This window comes from Oxyura jamaicensis, chromosome 12 (assembly GCF_011077185.1).
Source record: "Oxyura jamaicensis isolate SHBP4307 breed ruddy duck chromosome 12, BPBGC_Ojam_1.0, whole genome shotgun sequence".
NCBI classification, from domain to species: Eukaryota; Metazoa; Chordata; class Aves; order Anseriformes; family Anatidae; genus Oxyura; species Oxyura jamaicensis.
In genome coordinates, this window is record NC_048904.1 from 2,331,150 (window position 1) to 2,355,686 (window position 24,537).

At 41.6% G+C, this 24,537-nt stretch overlaps 1 protein-coding gene across 1 annotated transcript; it reads right to left on the minus strand.

Moving 5' to 3' along the window:
* Positions 1-1,919: 1,919 nt before the first annotated feature.
* On the minus strand, positions 1,920-17,040 carry NINJ1 (ninjurin 1). Its single transcript, XM_035337681.1, has 4 exons — positions 16,848-17,040; positions 7,963-8,197; positions 5,432-5,593; positions 1,920-3,424 (listed from the first exon to the last, which is right to left on the minus strand). The coding sequence occupies exons 1-3, from the start codon at positions 16,914-16,916 to the stop codon at positions 5,439-5,441; spliced, it is 459 nt and encodes a 152-aa protein (XP_035193572.1). The 5' UTR covers positions 16,917-17,040; the 3' UTR covers positions 1,920-3,424; positions 5,432-5,438.
* Positions 17,041-24,537: the final 7,497 nt, after the last annotated feature.

Sequence of the window (24,537 nt, forward strand, 5' to 3'; positions counted from 1 at the left end):
AATGGCAATTCCGATTGTTCTCTGGATACCCAGTACCCTGAACTGGTGGAAGGGGATGGGGAGAGAGATGTGGCCCTCACTATCCATGAAGAAATGGTTGGTGACCTGATACGGCACTTGGATGTGCACAAGTCGATGGGGCCGGATGGGATCCACCCGAGGGTACTGAGAGAACTGGCAGAGGAGCTGGCCAAGCCGCTTAGCATCATTTATCAACAGTCCTGGCTATCGGGGGAGGTCCCAGTTGACTGGCGGCTAGTAAATGTGACACCCATCTACAAGAAGGGCCGGAGGACTGACCCGGGAAACTACAGGCCTGTCAGTTTGACCTCAGTGCCAGGGAAGCTCATGGAGCAGATTATCTTGAGAGTCATCACGCAGCACTTGCAGGGAAAGCAGGCGATCAGGCCCAGTCAGCATGGGTTTATGAAGGGCAGGTCCTGCTTGACGAACCTGATCTCCTTCTATGACAAAGTGACGCGCTGGGTGGATGAGGGAAAGGCTGTGGATGTGGTCTACCTTGACTTCAGCAAGGCTTTTGACACCGTTTCCCACAGCATTCTCCTCAAGAAACTGGCTGCTCTTGGCTTGGACTGGCGCACGCTTCATTGGGTTAGAAACTGGCTGGATAGCCGGGCCCAAAGAGTCATGGTAAATGGAGTCAAATCCAGTTGGAGGCCGGTCACTAGTGGCGTTCCCCAGGGCTCGGTGCTGGGGCCGGTCCTCTTTAACATCTTCATTGATGATCTGGACGAGGGCATTGAGTGCACCCTCAGTAAGTTTGCAGATGACACCAAGTTAGGTACGTGTGTCGATCTGCTCGAGGGTAGGAAGGCTCTGCAGGAGGATCTGGAGAGGCTGGACCGATGGGCCAAGGTCAACTGCATGAAGTTCAACAAGGCCAAGTGCCGGGTCCTGCACCTGGGGCGCAATAACCCCAAGCAGAGCTACAGGCTGGGAGATGTGTGGTTGGAGAGCTGCCAGGCAGAGAAGGACCTGGGAGTGATGGTTGATAGTCGGCTGAATATGAGCCAGCAGTGTGCTCAGGTGGCCAAGAAGGCCAACAGCATCCTGGCCTGTATAAGAAACAGTGTGGCCAGCAGGGCCAGGGAAGTGATCGTCCCCCTGTACTTGGCTCTGGTGAGGCCGCACCTCGAGTACTGTGTTCAGTTTTGGGCCCCTCGCTACAAGAAGGACATGGAGGTGCTCGAGCGAGTCCAGAGAAGGGCTACGAAGCTGGTGAGGGGCCTGGAGAACAAGTCTTTTGAGGAGCGGCTGAGGGAGCTGGGCTTGTTCAGCCTGGAGAAAAGGAGGCTCAGGGGTGACCTTATCGCTCTCTACAGGTACCTCAAGGGAGGCTGTAGCGAGGTGGGGGTTAGTCTGTTCTCCCACGTGCCTGGTGACAGGACGAGGGGGAATGGGCTTAAGTTGCGCCAGGGGAGTTTTAGGTTGGATCTTAGGAAGAACTTCTTTACCGAAAGGGTTGTTAGACACTGGAACGGGCTGCCCAGGGAAGTGGTGGAGTCACCATCCCTGGAGGTCTTTAAAAGACGTTTAGATGTAGAGCTTAGGGATATGGTTTAGTGGGGACTGTTAGTGTTAGGTCAGAGGTTGGACTTGATGATCTTGAGGTCTCTTCCAACCTAGAAAATTCTGTGATTCTGTAACAGGAATACATTCAAGGATCCTATTGAAATTACTGCCCAATGTTGAACTATACACAAATTTCATGCTTGGAAGGGCTCTGCCTACAGTCATGTATTTTCAAAAACAAAATGTTTTTAAGGTTTTCTGCACTGCTGTTTGGCCAGTCAGTTCACTACCATACAGCACTGACACTGCTGTAACACAAGGATGTATGAATAGTCCTGCAACAGTTTGCTGGTTAGTAAAAAATAAATAAGGAAAGTTGTCCCGAGTACCTCTTTCAGTGCTTGTTCTGAGCTATATTTAGATTTGTATAATACACACAATTAAAACCATTGTTTGCCAGATATTGATTAAATACATGTTAAGTTAGAAATAAAGCAACCAAAAAATCAAAAAATGTCTATTCTCTTACTAATTGACAAGTTTCTGATTTGTTTTCTGCCAATAATTCCTATAGAACATGTAAATAAAGATATGGTGCATCAGTTGTCCTTGAGATATAACTAATGAGAAATGCTACCAATAAAAATTTTAAATGAGATGAGATGTTTACACAGAAGTCAAACTTCTATATGTGCAAGGGAGCATTTAAAAATTCATGGTAAGAAAAAGCATTAGTACAAATCTGCATCTACAAGTAAGCATGCTCTAGAAAACTTGGACTTTCCTGATTGCAGATGTAATACTTTGGAAATTTTAAAAAAGACTGAAATGTTTTTGTTGTAGAAATTCTTATAACATACACCATTACTAGCAATAGTGTATTTAGAAAAAGTATCAGTCCCTGAGCCAGCAGGTAAGAACCTAGAAGATATTTATACATATATATACATATAAAGTGATTTTAGCCATAAACTCTTAAGAGTGACATAACTGCAGCAATGCATATCTTGCAAAGAGGAAAAGTAAGGGATAAACATCTTTCAACGTACTCCTAGAATTGCTGACAGGCTCTCAGTAGCAGTTTAGCAGGTGAAGATCACCTGTATCCTCTGGTTTTCCAGCTGGGCATAGAAAAGGTAGCTGTTTTATCAGACTTTCCAGAAATATGTATAATGCACAGAATATGGAGTATCATGGTTAATAACAAAAAAACGGAGCTCTGAGGTTATGTATGTACACACAGAAGGAAGCTTGAACTGTGGTCCAGAGGTGAAGAAACACGATACATGACTGTCTGTGAGAACAAAAACTGGCCAAAAGATAGGCAGCTGCTTCTAGTTGTCTTATTGCTGCAGTTAAATAAAGGAACTGGAGTGAGGGGGAGAAAAAAAGACACAGCTACCTTTGAACACTGCAAGGGAAAAGCACTGTGCTATGGAAAACCATCGGTCTGGTGCAAAGTGAATGAAATGAAGGACGATGGGGGCATGCTAGAACTGAAGGCCTGCAGCTTCTTATCAGTGTGGAAGTGTCAGCTTGCTGCAAAAGCAAAAGGCATGGAAAATGGGAAGTTCTGGAACCAGTGAACTTCCACCAGTTGATATTACCTGTTTGAGTTTATGCCACTTTTCTGATTAACGATTAATCTACAAATTGAAATGACAATGTCCAGAGAAGCAATGTCCGTGGGTCAAAATCATCCTTTCCTTAGATGCCAAACAATATAAATATTAACACATTGGAAAACTCTAGGTACGCAGATGTGTTGCTTGTTGGAAACCTGAGAAAGCTGCCTCTGTAGGTCATCGTCCTCAGATATTTTTTTCTTGGGTCCAAGTATAACTGGCTCAAGTGCAAATGGCATCTATGGAAGAATGAATGCTTCATATCTCTGAAATGAGAAACTGATATTGGGATGTTAGTAATGCAGGAATTACGGTAAATGGCAAATTTGTCTTAAAGGGGGAATTCTTTTCTCTTTTGAAAAGTGTTCATAGTAAAGGTAAAGCCAGAAAATGCTCATTTCTCTTGGGGATTAGAGATTATGCAAGCCCACTGTGAAAAAAAGACACTTTTTTTTTTCTCCAAGTTCCATTCAGATCATTATGGACAGGTATTTTTAACAGAGACAATATGCATAAGTGAGCCAGCAGATGGAAGAATCCAAAGCAACTAAAATTCCAAATTTAACAAATCTGGATTAAAAAGATGCAGATTCTAGACACCACATTTAGTCATTTTATTAGGAAACTGCATGAGAAGCATGAAGGCAGGATCACACAGCTGGTGTTTTTGTACAGATGTAAACTTGCTTTAAGCATCTTTTGGTCTTGCCTCTACCCAAGTTTACATAACATAACCGCTTCTCCATTATTGAAGCATAGCAAACTTATCAATCAGTTTCAGCAGTAGATGCTGATCATCTTTATGTACGTGAAGAAATGCTCTGGCTGTGCACAGCAATACGTGACCAGCAGTATGTGCTATTTCCTGCCTCTAGGCAGAACCGTGCTTCATGCTGTCATGGTGATCTCATCAGATTTGCATGAGAACTGACTTCTTATTCCTACTAGGAATTCCATGGTCCTACTCATAATTAAATCACAAAACCCTCTGGGCTTAGAGTTTATGGATTGCAGAAGGAATCCACAATCCATCCCCATCCGTTCTGTTTAGAGTCCTGACAGACTTTTCTCTGGTTTCCATTCTTAACTTTTTCTGTGTCATTCCTCTTCAGACTAGGAGTTTAAATGCCTTTTTTTTTTTTTTTTTTCCCATGGAGTAAATTTATATAAAAATCAAGTTGCCCTAAATTTCTAGCAGTGCTAATATAAGCAAAATGGTGTTTGAAAGTCTCTCAGTGTAAGGCCTTGAGTTAGTTCTTCCTAACAGGCAGTTTCCTGAGAGGACTTCATCTGGAAGTTCACTCAAGCAGATGTTACAGGAATGGGCTGTGTGGTAGCCAGGGTACTGTGGCTTGCCAGGAAAATCAAGTAACTCCTTCAGCAGGTCTTATGAAGGTGATTTGAGATTTGGAAGATAAAAACCCAGCGTAATGCTGGCCCACGCAGACTTAGTAGTGCTATTTTCAAGGCAGGTATTGTTGGACCATAGTGCATCTTAGGTTGCAAGCCTGCAATTTAGTTTTTTTTTTAAATTGCTCATTATAGTTATGACACTTATTTTGATTCTCACCATTTCTATATGTATGTTTCTGTACAATCAGGTAATTTTTAAAATGCCGGTGGAAATAAACTTGTTCTAAATGACCACATGTATCAAATAGTGATAGCATATCAAATAGCGTTAGCACTTGTCTTTGTGGGTTTAATGTCCCATAAAGTGAAAGCCCTGCAACTTGGGAGGACAAAAAACCACACTACCTGCATAGGAACTAAAGGGCTCCAATGATGTGTGGTGTGATATGTTGTTGGACTCGTTAGCTCTAGCAGTTCCCTGGGTAAAGGTTTAAAAAATCAATGGTTAAAAACAGACTGGATACAGTATATTACAGCCCTTTCTTACAAAAACAGGACATTTAGAGGAAGCAGAGCATTATTTCCCTTCATGGCTTCATCAGCAATGAGGAGAAGGATTGGCTAAGCCAGAAGGAAGATCTTTACACTTCCTGTTTGTGACACATGCACGGGGTCCCTGACAAAGTAAGGTACTGCCATCAACTTTCAAACTCTGTGTTTACAAATACACTGGAACAACATCAATAGTTCCTAGTAGCTTCAGCTTTTGCAGCAGTCTGAAGTAAACTTGTTTATCTGTAAAGTCTAGAACTGTATAGAGAAGCTCACTTAGAGATAAGCTGCTTTTCAAGTTACACAACAGTGGGTGCTGTTCTTTTGCACTATCTCCCCCTGTCTTATGGTGCAGAGCCCACACTCACCTCGCAGTTACTGCTTCGACGCCGACTCCACCATTGGCTTCTGCACTCCAAAGGCAGTGATAAAAATATTCACAACTACTATAATGAATACTAGTCCAGTTGTAAGGTTGTTGAGGAAATCCAGCTTATCATGTTTTGCAGGGTTGTTCAGGTCATATTTTACTTCAAAGAGAAAGGGAAAAAAAAAAGTTTTAAGCATATGAATATTTCAAAATCCAGAATAAGTCTTCATTATTCATATGGTTCAAGAATTTCTTCCACTGAGCTATTTGTACCAGTCATACTTAAAAGGGAAGTACGATTTTGCACTGTCAGTAAAAGTGCTGAGGAGAAGATCTTTAATCACAAGGCGCCTAATAGCCTCCAGTCATTAGCATCTAATCTCTGTGGACGCACAAAGAGAAGTTAACGGGTACACAGCATTACTGGGAACCTTCCAAGTTCTTGATCTCTTGAAATCTAGTTTTGTTGCAGATTTTAAGCATTTAAAAATAATTTCAGGCATGAATACATGAAGCCTGAAGCCCTTAGAGGATGGAATGAAATTAAAGTTCCTGCAGTGGAAATGCCACAGCCCTATCCCTGAGTGCTGGATCTTTGGGTACGGTGCCCTTCCCTAGCTGTACAGCTTTTTCCCCTGATAGGTACAGCTTTTGCACCAATTCTGTTTTCAGAAAACAAGGGCATTATCTGTGAAACAGAGGAAGGTTTCAAAGCAGTGTAGCTGCAATACTTTTTATAGATAGCATCAGCTGTGTAAACATGTTCTTCTGTTTCTTGCAGTTCTTCGATTAAACTGCTAATAGGAGTTAGGGAGGACCACACAAGGGAGATACTGTCTAGTTTAAACTTTGATTCCAGGCTTTGTGAAAACCAACAGATGAGTTACGTTGGGCTGATAATAGACTTGATGATAGACTATAACAAGTGCTTGTATAGAGCGGTAAGAAAGGGGGGGGCGGGCTGTGCTTGGCTCTCATCATGCAGAAAAACAGGATTTTTCTCTGCTGTTTTCCTGCAGTTAACAGTGTTGCAGCTCAGACCCTCTGCTAAATTGCTTTGCTGGTGGGATGAATGCCGATAAATTCTGGAGCATGGTCTGAGACTGGTTTTTGTGTATTTTTTTAAGATGCTTAGTTCTTAGGTGCATATAGTTCATTGGAACTTGTGAGTGCATGTACAAGAAAGGAGAGGGAAAAGTTTCTACCTGACAAGTTTTCAGTAACATAAATAAAACTTTGAGCTCCTTCTGAAAGGCACATACGTAGACATGTAGGTTCTGGCTCTTCTGCAGGAGGTAAACTTTGTTTTTAACATAAAGCCCCTGTCAGCACCGCAGAATGTAATCTAATGAAGAATTTAATTTACTTTGGGTGAGTTAAAGCCTCAATGCTGCTTTACTCCAAGAGGAAACACCTTCCCCAATATCATCAACTTGCTTTTTCCAATTCTTTTCTGGAATCTCCCTGTGTCAGGACCTGGATTTTGCCCTTGTGCCAACTTTACCAAATGCAGACACAGCTGTATTCAATCTCTTTTGTAAGAAAGAAAAAAAAAAGCAATGTCAGCTGCATATCAATATTACAAGCCAGATGCATCCTTGTTTCCTGGGAACTTCCTTCTTGAATGCAAGGCTGCTGTTTTCAGTTGAGCTAAAAACTGGAACACAGAGCAAAAGAAAGGTGGTGCCTGTAACTTCACAAAAGCCATCTGTGAACACTGGCTATCACCTTGTAGCGTTGGTAGGCCTAGGAAGCTGCTCAGAGTGTATTCTGATATTGTATGTCACTTCATATTTTTGACTAAAGTTATGGTATGTTCTTAGGGTGAAATTTTACTCCAGCTAGTCTATCTTTCTTTTTAGCTTTAACTTCAGTTTAACATCGGTTTGAAAAATGAGCAATAAGTATATTCCTATCATTCATTGCCTAGAGACTTAGGATGCTTTGAATAATTTCCTAAATTTAAAACTAAGATTTTTTTTAAACTGGTGTTAAATCAAACCTTTGATTTGATCACAGATGCACAAACTAAAGACAATATACAACGCCAGCATGGAGATGCACAATTCTGCCTTCACTTTTTTTCCAAAGTTTCATGTTCACGATATTATAAGTGATGTAAGAATATGACTGATACAGAAAAAATATATTTTGGTCATAAGATTAAGTAACAAGTTTTGCCAGAAACAATATTATGAAACTAGGCAAAGTGCATGATCAGTGTCTGACCCACTAATGTTTCTTTTATGGTATTTCATCACATTCCTTCCTCCTTCAGGCCTTCTGGAGAGAAAAATATGCATGCTCTTGACAAATGAATATGAGGAAGTTGATCGAAACTGAAGATTTCATGTAAAGCTGCCTCTGCTGGTTTTGTTACAGTATTTCTATGGCCTTAAAGAAAATTTAATCAATTCTGAGGTAAACGCTTTCAAATACAATGGTCTATTTTTACCAATAGAAAATCTATATACACAGGTTGCATCCTATTAAAAAAATACCTCTGTGGTTCTTGCTGTTGCTACATACCAAGGAATATCAGGAGTATTCCCACCATAACTTGCAGTGTGAGTGACAGGCTGATGAGAACAATAAGCGGAATGTAGAATGAGAAAGAAGGTCCTTGCTCCATCACAGCTTTTAGCTGGGATGCATTGGCCATCAGCAGTGCAACATCCAGCATGCTCTCTGCAGCACTCTTCTTGTTTGCGTAGTGGTTGATATTCATAGGTCTATTTCTCTGGAACCACTGTGATGGTCTGTGCTAAAATTGGGAGAGGAAGAAAGGTTATTCACATCTACTTTAATTGGCGTAGTGCGCCAGAGATGGCTTAGCCCATCAGCTGATTTCTGTAGTGATACTGATGGAGTAACAACAGGACCGAGAATGTCAGTGCTTCTCTTTCACTGTTACCACTGACCTCCATCTGATAACACGCCAGTAGACTGTGCTTGTGCTAGACTTTGGTAGCTACACTTTCTCCAGCTTTCTTCTAAGCAATCCCTGTTTCTACCCTGAGAAAAGGAAAGTCTGGAAAAGCTGAGAAGTTTGCACTGAGAAAAGTTGGGAGGAAAAAACCCCAACAAATTGCTGTAAATAACTTACTCCCAAAGGCATACTCAAAACTACAAATATTGATTAAATTCACTCTCTGCAGACATCATCACCCATTTACATAATTCTTTAATTACTCATGAGTCCTATTTTGAGGATTTATGTGGGAGTTGGCCACTCTAAGAGCTTTGGTTGACCTCTTTTCCTGCAGCTTCTTATTCTGCCTTGCTACTGTCCAGGTCCATGCACAGAGAACTGTTTTTCTGTTGAAATATCATACAGCTGGTGGTTACCAAGCACTGCCCAACTAACAGGGTAACTTTTCTTTCCATTTTCTCATCAGCAGACTTTTTCTGAACTCCCCAGCAAACAAACAGGAAAGGAAACACCTACTGCAGGGCAAAACCAGAGCTGCTAAGCCTGGAGGGATGGTTAAATGTGCACTTCCTGATGATGATTCAAATGACCTGGAATTCAATAGCATGTCTCCAAGGGGTCTTACTTCTAGGGTTAGATGCAGCTTTGAGTACCTAGGCTAGACCTAGATGCATAACTCTTCGATGAAGGAAAATGAGGTGTGATGCCCTTCTGAAGTCTCTGAGCAGTCTTCTTACTGATCTTGCTCCTAGACTTTATTTTTAAAACTAATATACAAATATAAGAGTATGCTTATTCTAGCTGACTTCTTCAGACCTGCTTCTTAGAGATTTTGTTACTGCACAAATATTTTCACACTTGCCAGAAAATACTGTGGAGAAAGTCTCTCATTAAGGAGAAATGCAGAAAACACCCTCTAATAGCTTTCTTCAGCAGCTCTAATTACCATCAAATTTCCAACTTCAAAGCCAGGTTTGCCACTGTCCAGACCTAAAAGCATTCTTTGGAATAGGACACATTGATGCATAGAGCAAACATTCCCAGTTTTTCCAGGGCATTCAAATGCCCTGCTTGACCTATTTTCACCAGACACGCTGTAACCAACCTCAGTCTAAATATTTTACTGAGAGAAAAATACCATGGGGCAGCACCAGGATTTTTCTGCAAGGGGAATGAAACCACGTAACCGTAGCTTCATGCAGACAGCTTGTTTACTCAGACCCTGCTCAGGGAAGAGAATGGCTCTGAAATGGATACCAGCTTCAGGAAGGAAGAACTAGACACACATTTGTTTTGTCTGTATCCCACAACCTAAAAATGAAATTTGCCTGGCTTAGGGGTCTGTCCCCACTTTGTCACCATTCCTCTCCCCAAAGAGTCTCCTGTTACCACCCCCAGCTCCATTAAACTGCTCTAACATTTGGCTACTTACAAATACCGTAATTCCAGTATAGCATCCACCACAAGCACCACAACAGCTGTGGGTGCATTTTTCCTCACAAAGAGCAGCATGAAATATGCTGGTAGTATCCAGGAGAAAAATCTAGGCTAAGATTTCTGTACTGTTTATCATATAGTGAAAAAAAACAAATGCACTTTACTCTTGCCTACACAATATGTAAAAGGGTGGGGAATTGCATGTAACAGTAAAATTTGATTTCTGTGCAGGAGTTTAAAAACTCTTCTTGGTACACTGCAGAAGTAATATCATCTACTCTGTTGTACGTTCCTGTTAGAGGAAGGATTTTTCCTAGGCCTAGTAGCTACTTACTTACTTCCTGCCAAGAACACTCACTCTAAGATATCCCCGTTTACTGGGGTGCAATATGTATGTAACACAGGCAAGCACTGCACAGGTAGCTGTGGCTCTGGTCTTAATCCCGAGGGAAGGGGACCACAGTGAAGGCCCGATGACCGTTTCCACTCAATGCAGAAATGTGATGTAAGGTTGACTTGGCTCTCTTTGGTGATACAGAAGAGCAAGCAGTCTGGGCTGCATCGTCCTTTGTTACATCTCTGGCTGTGACACTGTGTAAACAACAGAACATGATCTCTTCTGGGGCAGAGACACTGCTGCATAGTCAGGACCTTGCTGTTTGCTAATCCTCAGTTTCTGCATGGCCGGGTTGTACGCGGTAGCCCACAGCGTTTGAACTGTTGTGGAAGCAAAAGTTGAGTCACTTCTGAACTCTGATAAAATGAGAAGGCTTCCTTGCTAAGGCAAAACTTATTACTAGCACCAAAACACAGTTATTTACTACTTTGGATTCCCAAACCCAGCATTTTACTCTGCTAGGAGGCTTTCAGCCAGTGCTCCTGATGGCAGAGCAGTTCTCAGTCAGAAGGGAGTGCACAGAGGACTGAGCCCTCGGTTCTACTGCACAGAGGGTTTTTTCAGCCTCCTGCCAGGAAAAAAGGATGTGCAATCATGAAAGCCTCAGAAATAATCATTTCATGTTTTTTAATAAATGGAGCCTCCTGTCTTGCGATGGAAAACCATAAAACCCAACAAAATGCAAATTAGCATTGACTTCTGGAAGAACTTGAAGGCAACTGCCCCAAGCACTAAAACACATGCAGTCAGTACTCGCCAGCAGCTCTTAACAACAGACTACATGTTGGATAGCAAAATATAGACAGGCAATGAAAGGAGAACTGTTGCCTTAACCCCAGGTTAATGACAGTCCTGTACAACAGAAATTACATGGGGACTTTGTTACGTGGCTTTATGGTTTCAGGGAGATCCCAGGCGTGCAGCCACACGTGCAGTCTGCGGTACCGTGCTGTGCTATTCTCACCCAGGGGGATGCATGCAGACGGAGTGAAGCTTCTGGAGACTTCCTGTGGTGCATGCAAAGTACAGCTTTCCTGCGGGTGTCGCTTGGCAAGAGATCAGCATGTGTGCCATGCAAGGGCAGCCCTGCAACCTACCTCAGCTGTGATGCAATCACAGCACCTGACCTGGCTCTCAGCAGTCAGACTGCCTGCTACAGACGAGCTGATCCCTGCAGCTGGTGTTGCCAAGGGAGGCTGAGGAAAACCAGCATGTGTTCACAGGCGCCAGCAGCTGAGCTGTATGTGGCTGGAGCTGCTGTATCCTGCTCCTGTCAACAACAGCCCGATCTCAGGTCCTGTTCCCCTGGATTACAGCAATCTTGGAAGAGCTTGATCTCACGCAGCTCAGCACCTCTAAGGCAGCAGGCTCCGTCTGCTTGCCCGGCACACTGCAGTTTGCAAGGGTGAAGCTAGGATGCTGCATCAGAAGTTGGCGTGTTTTTGCTTCTAAAAGATCAAACCTGATGTTTCTTCCTTCACGCCAGCATTGAGCGCTACTGGACAGGTAGTCCTAGTGACAACTGCTTTGGTCCAGGCTTTGCTTTACTACTTGTTTTAACAGTACACCTGGAATAACCGAGTCCCTACAGAACACATAAAGGATTTATTCATTACTTTTATTTAAAAATAAATAAAAAGGGCACTGAGGTAGATGTCCTTAGATGCTGAGTTTGATGAATCACTTCTAAGGCACACCTGATGATTTAACAGGAAGGGAACAGTGCTGAAAATGGAAACATCTGAAAACAAATAATGAAGTATCTTTGCTAAATATAGTGTCTTGTTATAGTAAGGATTTCTGCTTCTATTACAGCAGTAAATCATTACTAGTGACAAAATTTATATGGCTGTTTGCAGAACAGGGTATTTATCAAACACTAGTGACTGCTGAAGTAGTCAAATTAAGGTGTTGGAAGTCTGACAAAAAAGGGAAGTCCAGGAGCAATTTGTTTTCTTGTTCAACTTGAACTCTGAGTTCCCCAAAATGGTACCAGTTAGTCTGTCAGGAGCAGACAGGTGGAGTTTTTTACATGCCTGTCATCTGGGATTCACAGGGGAAGAAAACAGTAATGAAAATGACTATTTTGCACTTGTATTTTAAAACTTTTAAAATTGCAAATTTTTAGGATTCATTCCTCTTCTGGGATGTTCCTAAGTACTCCACTGAGCTTCTTAATTTTTTTCTAACATATATATATATATATTCCTAAATGTATTACTTTAAGTCTCAAAAAAATAACAATCTGAGACAAATATTGCCTGAGCTAATAGGACCTTGAAGTTTCCAAGTTAAGAGCCAGATCTGTTATGAACACCGAATTTAGTGGGACTGCTCTTGTGAATGGAATTACCAGGTATCTGCACTAGCATAGGACTGATTACTGTTTTCTTATTGAATCACCTAGAATAACGGTATTTTGCAGTTAGCAATGTTCAACTTCCCAAAATTATACCCAGAAGGAGAAACTGCAAGGCATAAATCAGAAGTATACCCTGACTACCTCGAATCTTGATTTGCCATAGTCATTGCAGCTACTTAGTATCCGCTGGGACTGCAGGACCCAGAGCTCAACTGTTTTGCATGTCAGGCCTGGCAGGTCATATCTGGGTTCCTAAAATATACAAATACTTATTTTAATATACAGATGCAGGTGTTTGCACTAAATATTTTCATGCTATTCTAATTTTAAAACATTTTGTAGTAGAATGCCTTTATTAAACACAGGGGATCCACAGTTTTGTATGGGATGATCAGGAAAACAACCCTAATTATTGTTTATGCATTCAGGACAAGGTTTCTAAGACCTGTGCTTCTGATTAATGACACCTGCCTTACGCTGTCAGAAGGTTCCTCACCTTCAATACACCTAGTCTGAAATAGTCTTAAAATCTTTGGCTTGCTCTAATTCTGTATTCTGTTTTCTTTCTGTTTTAGGTTAGTGATTGCTGCAATTGTAGGACAGTTTTTAGGCACTTAATAGTCAAACAGCCTTGATTCAAAGTGAGATGGGTCTGGTTACTGATTGGTATAATCTCTGGGTTTGTAATGGCACCGAGCATGCTTCCTTAAACCCTTGCATTTAGGGACGATCCTAATTTTGAAATAATGGAAACATGCTAAGTAACAAAAAGTGCAAATATAAGGCTGTGTCATGCTGACCTCAGTGAATTGTTCTTTGTGTTTTGCAAGTCTTCCTGACTAAAGATAGTAAAAACCTCTTGCTTAAAAATTATTCTAATTTTTTTAGGTATTCATCTTTAAGAAAACACTGTTTGGCAAACTTTTCCAGACCTTTTTCAGCACAAAATTCCAGTAATGTTATGAAAAGGATCAGGTACAAAAGAAATTATGCAGAACTTGTTTAGTGGGGACTGTTCGTGTTAGGTCAGAGGTTGGACTTGATGATCTTGAGGTCTCTTCCAACCTAGAAATTCTGTGATTCTGTGATTCTGTAACTAAAATGGAACACAATTTCAGAACTTTTATTTTTTCTAAGGTTAACCCTGAAGTTGTAGAATTGAACTATTAACTCGATATAGTTATTTATTAATAACGACAGATGTAGGATTTGTCTACATCTCCATCACCCGTGTAGTAGAAAGGTAATGGGTCAATACGTAGCCACTGAAGTCAGACTTCCCCTGTTTCAGAGAATTTTATTATCTAGAAAATTTGAGAAAATATTCTACAAAGAAATGAAATCTTCTTCTAAGAAAAATATTTGAAGCTATACCAGTTGTACACTGGATGATTAGATACTTTGTACCCCTACTTGGAAAGATGTGAATTCTTCTCCCCCAGTAAAACTTTAGAGCACTTGTTCAACTGAGCACTGACTCATAAAAAAAAAATCCCTAAATCTGGCACTGAATCATCAGTTACATTTCCTGTAGGAATTCCATCCAGGGGAGGGAGGGAGATGTGTCCATTCAAGTACTAACCTAGCATAACACTACCTAGCTTGTGAGACTGCTGGGAGCGCATCTCGACACAGTGTGGTTGCAGGTAATGGAAAAACACAAACCCACCTCAGCCTGTGTTCATAGACAGCATTGATTATCTAGCATCTTTAAAGGCCTGTAATTAAGAAGAACCACACTGTATATGGAAAAACAGAAAATGCAAGTATGACTTTAAAAAGTGGTCGCCGTGCTGATTGCTGATTGCTAAACACCTAGTATGAATAAGGGAGAAGTACAGTCATGTTAGCTCAGGGCAGAGCACTGTTTTCCTAAAGCTATACATGTTCCAGGACCAAGTCAGAATATTTTACTCATTTAATGACTTGAATAATCAGCACACCTGATGACTTTATGAAATGAAGTTATAAATTAAACTCATCTGTACAGCCATTTAAATAGAAGATGTCTTCAGTCCTAATTTGTCTTGCATTACTACTGTGTATTCCAGTGACTGAGTCTTATAACACCGCTGCCTGTCTTGTGCTGCTAAATCACTGTTTGTCCTAGCTACGTAAATACAAATAATTATCACTGATAGGGGAGTTTAAATCTGTAATACAAGCTGCTTTGGCATAGGCCATTTCATTCTATATGCAGTAGAACTAGGTTACTACAAATCTCAAGTTTGTTACTTGCACTATAATGCCAAGAAACTGCCATGTCCCCAAATTACTTATGAATTAACATATAATCTTGAATACATTTTTAGCAACAATTTGATAATACAAGCCAAATACTTCACAGCTGTTCTCTTCTGCTACCCATTTCTTGCTCACCTTTTTCATAGTTCTTTAACTATTTCAGCTGGCATTTGTCATTAACACGGAAACACTAAACTAGCTTTCACAGCATGGCAGCTCTAGACTGTTTCAATATGGAGCAAGAATAAAGAAAGCAAACACAGGAATATGAAAAAACTGTTACTATCTGCATTTGTATGAACAGATCCTTTGCACAAAAGGCCAAGCACTTCTGCCAACTGTAATTATTCCCATTACACAACGAGATGTGCCAGGCCGAGCCAGTACTAGAAGCCGTGAGTTTCTTGCTCCTAAAAACGTGACAGCTGGTGAGAAAAAATTATTCAAATTAACGGCTGAGTTAAAATAAACCACATCTAGAATGAGTGTGACAACTCATTCAGAATATCAGTGGGCTCAACTTATTTTTTCCTAAAACTCATGCACTTCTACAATGTTTTGAAGATAAGACAGCCATACCTGCATCTTGTATCAGTTAGCCTAAAAGGTAATCAGCAAGAGTATGATGAACAAGAGAATGTATTTAGCAGAGAAGACAGATGCTAGGAAGGGCAGTGAGCACTTCAGGCCTGCCAAAAATACGCTGCAGCATTCCTAAGAGCAGGCACCTATGCTCTTTTGATGCCAGTAACCGCAGGGTGAGGACCCATGGCTTTGTGGCATCCCCAGGCTCAGCTGGCTGCAGAGCTGGGGCGTTCTTCTCTTTGTGTGAATTGCAGACTTGATCAGCTCTACTATTCAAAACTTGTTTTTCAAGAACTTTGTCCCCATTTGTTTCACCTTGTATATCCTCCTTTGAATGTCTCTTAGAAAATGAAAAAAGAGTCATTGCAATATGGTAATGTCTCACTGCTTATACTTCCAGTTTTTATGGGAAAGATATAACGATGGTCGCTTGCAACCAGAGATGAAGCAAAACAGGAAAGTCACAAAAATTCTTAGAGCAGACCACGACTAAAAAAAAAGTCCCTATTACTTGTACTTGTGATGCAATCTCAACTGTTTAAAAATTAATTGCTAGGAATTCAGGGCCTTGAAGGAAATCTTTTCAGCTTTCACATTCATGTCCCAGCACTGATTCGCTTTAGGTACTTTCCAGGATTCATTAAAACCAGACATTTTTTTCTGGTCTGGCATTCGTGTCTGCAGGGGCCATGGGGAAGGGCAGGAAGGACAGACCTGCTGCACAGTCCCTGCTGTCCGCCTCTAACCAGAAGTTTCACTTGTGACGTAGATGGTGGTTGAGTATAACTGCTTCTATGTGGCACTCCTAGGCTGGAATAAGAGCTGCTTTTTAGAGTTTAGTCTCTTCCAAAACAACATGAAAGATGCTCTTTTACCAGTTTGGCTTTTCAGAGGAGTGGCATACTTGGAAAACATCCTTTATGTGTAAACAGAATATGGGATAAAATGCTTTCCAGTGAACGTCTCTAGGCGTGTTTTGACTATATGGAGTAGTAAAAAGCTGTGCTCTTCTCTTCTTGTTTTTACTGGGGTTTTGTTCGGGTATATGGAAACACCAGCACGCAGCCCCAGCCCCGAGGCAGCTCCTCCCGTATCTCCTGTGTGGACATCTCTGATCTTCTCCATCCCCTCCTACATCACCTGTATGAAAAAACCCTCCCCAGGAAGAAATCCATCTCTGTACAGGGATTTTGTGCGGGGAGGCCGCCTGGCAGTTTCGGAACGAAGCAGTCACCGGGGCTCAAAAGGATTCGTTCCGTCTTTTGCAAGCCTATCTTTGAATCAAAACAAACTGGGAGGCTGGCAGCGGCATCCCCACCCCGAGAAGGGGCCGAGCTGGAGGAGGAGGGTTAAAGATACGTGAAGGGCGCCGTTTATGCCTTGTTAACGGCGCCGAGCCCCCCGGCAGCCCCTGCCCGCTCCCCCCGGATCCTCCCGGCCCTGCTGCCCGGCCCTACCCGCTCGGCCGCCGGCTCCGCGCCCTCCGCCTGCCCGTTGAGCTCGACGCTCTCGCCGCCGGAGTCCATCGCGGCTCCCCCGAGCGGCCCAGGTCAGGCCGCTGCCGCCCGCGGACGGAGCCCCTTTTGTCCCGGCCGCCCGGGAGGGACGGGCCCGGCTCCGCCCGGCCGCCCAGGGGAAAGTTTCCACTGGGGGGGGAAGGAGGAGGCGCGGCGGCCGCCGCCCCTCACACACAACACACCGCCCCAGGGCCGGGTTTCCAGGCCGCCGCCGGCGCGACCGGGGCAGCGAAGGCAGGCAGGCGGGCTGAAAACTCGATAAATCCCGTCTGTGAGGCTGGAGTAAGCAGGGAGGAGCCCACGAAGTGCTCCTGCCGAGTTAGGGACCTGGTGGCCCCGGGCCGCGGCTGCCCCTCACGGACAGCCTGGTCGTGCACCAGCACCTCGGCCGTAACACCGGTGTGGGCCACGAGCCCTAGTGCGTGTTAGTCTGGGGAGGACTGCAGATAAAACGTATTTTAGAAAGCTCTTAACTAATATTGTTGACAAAATTAAAAGCTAGGTGTTTTTGTTACGTTTTCTTGGTTTTTGTTTTGTTGGTTGTTTTGGGGGAGTTCTGTCACCATCAGTGTGCTCCAGTTTTCAGTCTCACTGCACTGCGTTTTCTCTCTAGACTCATCTCCCACCTGTACACAAAGAGTGCACACGAAAACAATTAACATACGGATCTGAGGTAGAGGAACATTCACAAAAAAAAACCAACATAACCAACAATTACAGCAGTCCAGTAAAGTAAGCCTAAAGTAAGAAACAAAACAATAAAAATTACGTTTTAAAATGTTATTTTTTTAAGCAAACCTTTTTGCTATTTAAATTTAACAGTGTCCAGTATATAGACAGTGTAGAATATAAACAAACACAGAATACAAAGCATAAAGGTCTTTTGCCAGACCTTACACTTGTAAAGAGGTGATGCAGAAGCATTGCTACCTACCCCTTTATCACCTAGATAGGTAGGATTTTTGCATAAGCAAGCCCTGTGAAGGGAAAGCTGCAGTTGTGTTGCTCAGTGCAATAAATGCAAAGCTGTTGGACCTATGCTTGTGAACAGGTTGCACTTGTGAAAGCAGGTCTAGACGCTTTGCTGTTCTTGCTTTACAGCAGGAGTACTTGGGAATTTGGCCTTAGTCAGTCTCACAAATGAGGACCAAGACCATGCCCTATCTGCAAGGAGGGAAGGAAAATTAGTTGTGCAGGAAGGATGTGCAGTTCACTTCAATAGGTACTCTAGATGGATTTGGGCAGAAGATATATAGGTCTTGGACTGCAGAAGCGGTCTGCCTGAAAATGCAGACTTAGACTTAAGTGCTTTGACACATCAAATAAAATTCGCTATCGTATACCATATCACTGCAGCTTTTTTCATACAGTGGATGTTAAAAGGTTACCGAGTGGATATAAGAGTGGAACTGTGGTGATCATTGTAAAAATGTATGAATCTGTGATTTTTTTTAAAGTCCTTTGACCAGTCGTCAGTGGAATGTGGTGAAAATTCATACCGTTCTCAGCATTAAACTGCACTGAATCCTCATTGGTAACTTTTGGTTTTGAGTTCACAATTATTTTATTTTTTTTATTAAAGCAGACATAATTGGTGACTGAATCCATTTTTAGTTTCCATGGAAAAGCATATGGACAACCAGATGTGGGTAATCACAAATTAAGCACAAGTTAGGCTTCCAGTCTTAATGCTAAAGGTCACTGAATTTTGCATTTGACTGTACTTAGGAACATATTGAATTGATAATTAACTTTTGTCTTATGAAATCCCATTGACACCGTGCACGCTTTCAAGTTAATTGTCCTGACACACCACACACCAAACATTTAATTGGACTTTATAGGAATTCCTCATCCATCTTGATTCCTAGTGGCCTTCTCTGCCTCATTTTAGACTGGTGGGCTGGAAAACACTTTGAGAAAAAAATAAAGTTTTGTTATTATAGTCCTTGGAAAATCAAAGAAATGATGTATTATGAGAGCAAAGATATATCTGTATCTCTTCTTACCCTGAGGAAAATCTACAACAAAAGTAGAAGAATGAACATAAAATGAAAAAAAAACATTCCTTGAATCTTTTTTTGAATGCTGAAACCTCACCTGCAGTGTTTCTAGTGGATGGGTGTACCGTAGTAATTGTTCAGGGGGTGTTACAGCTTGCCAGGGTAGGCACAATTATTTTGTCCAAGTATAAGCACGGTTAAGAGGTGACACAGGGGCAACTTTGAAGCAAAGCTATAAATATAGCATGTTGTCAGTTCCTAGCAAGTCCAAGGCTTGAAAAAGCATTTTACTTTTTTTCGTTGTAGGGTTTGTAGTAGCTGAATTTGGGTAATGTACTCAACTAGGCTATCATTTATCAGACACGTTAGCAGTTAATTTAACAGCTATTAAATATGCTTGGCCCATAATTGCTATGGTATTATTGACAAGAAAAGCTGGTTGGAATCCTCTCCAGCTCCAACTGTCTAGTGACATTTTCAGAGATACTGAATATTTTTAACTCCCCCTTTTTAATCTTCTGTAGCTCTTAGCAAATGCATTTTGATAAATCTATTTGGCAGTTGTAGAGATTTTATTGTCTCTAATTAAAATATTCTGTCCTTAAGCCTAAAAAGTAGAGATCTGCTCTCTGTAGGTGACACTTAGAAGTGGGAGTGTTGAATTATTCCTCCTCTATACTATCTCACCTTTGTATGGCACAGTCATGTACCAAAGAGATTTATGAAAGTAGGACCTGTTGTTATTAGTCTTATGGGAAATGGGTGTAATCTCACTGGAACTGAGAAACAGCTTAACCTGAGTCTGTGAAATTACCTGTGAAGCAGTATTCACATATGGTCTGAAGGAGTCAGTTCTGCACTGCATCTTTATATTGCTGTGCTCCTCAACTCAGTGTCAATTTTTAACTTTTTTTTTTTTTTTTTTTCTGTTATCAAACTTTTCAGTTAGTTCTGCTGGTTAAATAATAATAATAAAGACTATATTTTGCTGCATACAAAAAGGACTCTGTGCTCCCCATAGAAAAATAGTTGAGGTCTCAAGTTGGTGGCTAAAGAGATAAGGGACTGGTGATGTGATCAGTCTGCAGCCGTCTAAATGAAGCAGCAAGACAATACTGTGTGGTAGGTCATTCTTGTTTGTGTGTCAGTTTGAGCATAGTCATTATAAAATGAGAACTCTGCAAATGTTATCACATGAGGATGAGTCAGGATTTTTGGTGAGCATCATGCAGAGCAGATTCTGGAGGGTGCAGAATGGGTCCCCGGGACCACTGTCAGAACGGCTGTTGAAACCTGGATGGCAATTTTCAAGAGAAAAGATGTAATGCTCTGAATCCTTGTACCTTGGCCATATAATTAATTAGCAGTCTGTATTAGACTCCAGACCTTGGTCATGATTAAATGTTTTTATTTTTTTTAAATTATTTTTTCAAAGTTACTGTGATGACTACGTGACAGGCACAGAATGACACTAGAACACTAATGAAACCTAACTGGAATAATAGAATGACTATGATTCATATGGTTCTCATAATATTTAGAAAGGATGATATGTATTTCCATTAAAATTCAATTTTATTTTTATTTATTTATTTATTTATTTTTGTAACTAGGATTCATGTCCTCTGAGTGCTATTAACATAGAATCATAAAGGTTGGAAAAGACCTCCAAGATGGTCTGTTCCAACCATCCCCCCACCACCAATGTCACCCACTAAACCATGTCCCTACACGCCACGTCCAACCTTTTCTTGAACATCCCCAGGGATGGTGATGCCACCACATCGCTGAGCAACCTGTCCCAAGGCCTGACCGCTCTTTCTGAGAAGAAATATCTCCTCATTTCCAACCTAAACCTCCCCTGGCGCAACTTGAGGCCATTCCCTCTTGTTCCATCACTAGTTACCTGCGAGAAGAGGCCGACCCCCAGCTCCCCGCACCTTCCTTTCAGGTAGCTGTAGAGAGCAATAAGGTGTCCCCTGAGCCTCCTCTTCTCCAGACTAAACAACCACAGATCCCTCAGCCGCTCCTCATAGGACTTGTGTTCCAGACCAAAGAGACAATCTGAAGAAGCCCAGAATAAAAATTCATGGTACTACCTGATATTTGTGGTCACTATAAAAACAACTCATTACGCAAAGAGGTACTTTTGAACTAGAGCACAAGTTTAAGTAAACAAAGTGGTGTTTGGTATAATCTCTCTATGGGAGAAACAGATCAGTAATTCAAAAATGTAAAACCAGGGAAGGGTCTGAGAAGAAGGGTGCTGATAATGAAAAAATGAGACTGCCTGAGCTATTTGACATGAATATAGAGGTTGTGATTTCAAAAATGGTGTTTGATATCAGTTACAACTGCATCACCGTCTATATTCTCCCACCTCTCTCAGCACTCCCTACTTCATTTTACTGGCTTGTAAATTTATTATGTTCACAAAATTTTATTTCCTTGTTGTGGTAGCTATCCTTAGCAAATAAATAAATAAATAGATAAGCCTTTCTCTATACTGGATATCCTGTAGTTTGTTTATTTCTTTTGGGAAGGGGTGAATGAGTATTGTGCCATTGCAGCCACCACTTGGGATGAAAGCACTGCACATTACTTTGTGCTTTTTCTTCCTTTTTTGGTTTCCTGTTATTCTTCCAAGCCTTGCATTATACCCTCCAAAAGCTGTGGTGTTTTAGAAATAATTTTAAATATAAGTATTTAATCCAAGCAGTTCTTGCTACAAATGCCTGACCTTTTGTGAGCTGAAAATGACAGTACAAAAATCACCAGCTACTCATAGCATTTTATCTCTTCTTAGTTCATGACTCCTGGTAGGTGTGAAGTCTGGGAAACAAATGAGATTTTTTAATTATTATTTTCACCTGAATTATTCATTTAGTTGTTTTCTTGTGGTCTCCTGTGCTACCTCCCTGCCTGATCCTTGCTCTTTGGGTTTATGTGAGCTACTCAGGAGCTGGGAGAAGGTAGACAAAAAGGAGTTTCCATGTTGCTGTCTGTGAATGACAAGATGTAGTAGAGATACTCTCTGCCTAAGGGCAAAGATCTGTCCCACTTTCCATTTTCACACAATAAATGAAGTTGAATGGATTTTAAAACAAAACAAAACAATTCAACTTGAAGACAAAGCAAAGGACGGTTGCAGGGCCTGATAAATATCTAGTCTTGCAGCAGAACTGCAAAATTCCCTGCGTATTTCATTCATCTCTCTGAAATCAGTCTCTGCTTCTTGTGCTTCTTGTGTCTGCTAGTTCCCAGCAAGGCAATCTTTAAGTTTAAAATAACTTCATAATGGATTTGAAAATGGTGCTTTTTTCCATTCTGAATGGTGCCTGTGTGGAATTACTTCTCTGCAGTTGGATGTATCCAGTGATGTAACAGACACTGCAGGCTAATATTCTGTAGTCTGTTTTGTGTCCAGGGGTCATGATACATAATTTAGATCTGACCTGTTGCATACCTTTTCTCTTTAATAGGTCTATATTTAAATGAACTATTAATTCTGTGAAACCATAAGGTGTTTTGCAGTATTTGTGTTACAAAACATAAAAACTGTACCTTACTCTGGAGCAACACTGGGCAAAGGGAATGTCTGGTGGGATTATGGCTATTAAGCAGATACAGACTGCAAGAAAGTATAAATTAATGATCTGGTGAAGGCTCCATATTGGAGAGAAAGAGGAAGAAACCAACCTAGAACTGGTTTGGGTCATGGCTACAACCACCTCTAATATTAGAGACAGCTGTGGGTGCTGGAGTTGGTCAGACATGTAAAAACATTTAGGTAAGCTGAAAATTGTCAAAGAAAAGTTTTGATTTGAGATTTCAGTTGTAGCAATACAGCTACTGTGGCTACACAGTCAGAGAAGCAGGCTATTAGAAGATTTTAAGGGTCCATAAAAATGTCTGGGGAAGAGGGGGATACATTTGTGGGTGTCTAACACTGGCATGCCAGAAAGGCTCTCTGTATTGTAGGCAGATAACTAATTCTTTGCCACATGAAAACAAACAAACAAATACATCCCCCAGAAAAACCCAACAACAAAATTACCACAACATCAAAACAAAACCAAAACCGAATCAACCAAAAAAGCCAAACAAACAAATAAACAAACAAAACAACTAGTGGTCAATGACCTTTACATAAAACAGTAGTAAGGAGGTTATTGAATCCTCTTCTCTCAGGTCTGCTAAATAACAGGCTACTTAGAGGGCAAGTTGCTGAAAGTGCTCCCAAGTAGCTTAAATTGCAGAATTCTGCCTGGCTGTCCCCAGGAACCAGGATACATGGATAGTTATGAAAATGCCATGGTTTTGAAAGTGACCTATGTATTTTGAATTACTAAGAGATTTCGTGAAAAGCCAGTGATCAAGGTATGTGATACTAGGTGGCATCCTTCACTTGTAGTCAGCAGGGTCTGGAATGACTTCAGGCTTTTTTGCTTATCACATAGAACTGATTGTGGGCTTAATGCATGAATCCCCAGGGAAATCTCTGGCCATTGCTATTCAGAAGGTCAGATTTGGCAATTACCGTTGTTCATTTTGGATTTAAAATCTGAGAAACTAATGATTAAAAATATTTTTTCACTTAAGATGTGCTGGCTTGCTTGGCACACACATACTTGAAAAAGGCTTTTTGGGAAAGAGAAGGTTTCAAGCAGCACTGGACTCATGCCAAGAGGAAATGAGTAAGCTCCTACCTAGAAATATGCAGAAGAATCTACGCAAATGCTTTAGCATGAAAATATAGATGTCTGGGGTTTGTGAAAATGTTCTGACCCAGGATATGCAAGTCAACAATACTCTTTTGGACTCCTTTTTGATACATTTAGAAATGTAAGGGTGTGCAGTCTCCCAGTGAAGAGCAAATGCCACCCCTTATGTAATCAGCTCTTCCATACTGTAGTGCGTACCTCCTTCAAGTGCTAGCACATTTCTGAGCAGGGCATTGTATTCACAGCACACATAAAATTAGCAGTACACTCAAATAAATCCTAACTGCTCCATTCAGCCTTGTGCAAACAGATGTGCACATAGTATGAAATGCTCTGTGTTGTTTGTTTAAGCGGCTGTTGCGGATGTCCTACAGATGTTAGTGAGGCTGTGCCTGACGGGATTGGCGTTAGGGAGCAGAGGGCACTGGTGACCTTGGCAGGGGAGTGGTTGCGGTACGGAGCTGCACCGATGGGGGGTCCCATCCCAACACAGAGTCCCAAGCGGTGGCACTGTCACACGTCATCTGGGACCGGAAGAAACCTGCATGTGGTTAACGTTGCATTATTAATTACAAACCCTGTGTGGTTGCCCAGCCTGACCAATGGAGCAAAACTCTGTGCTTTATAAGAATTATTGACATTCCTACCTGGAGAGTCTGTTGGTCTTTTATTTATTTATTTACTTATTAATTAATTTTTGGATGACTACAGTCACCTAGGTTTTTGGGGGCAGTGGTTCTGGTGTGCGCTTCCTGAGGAGGTCTGGTGCTACTGGCCTCAGCCTTCCATTAACTCCATCCTGTGAGCTCTGCTTCAATGTGTGCCTGCATCTGGCTTTCCTAAAAGGTGATGGTACTCACTCTTCAAGAAGTGTTACCACACAACACTATCTGAGAAATTAGT

Bases quoted from the DNA above. Each gene is read 5' to 3' on its own strand.
- NINJ1 (XM_035337681.1), bottom strand. From the start codon at position 16,916: ATGGACTCCGGCGGCGAGAGCGTCGAGCTCAACGGGCAGGCGGAGGGC. The intron at 8,198-16,847 runs GTAGGGCCGGGC...TCCCAATTTTAG, and splicing joins CGGAGCCGGCGGCCGAGCGG to CACAGACCATCACAGTGGTT. The intron at 5,594-7,962 runs GTATGTAGCAAC...TTCTCTTTGAAG, and splicing joins AATACTCCTGATATTCCTTG to TAAAATATGACCTGAACAAC.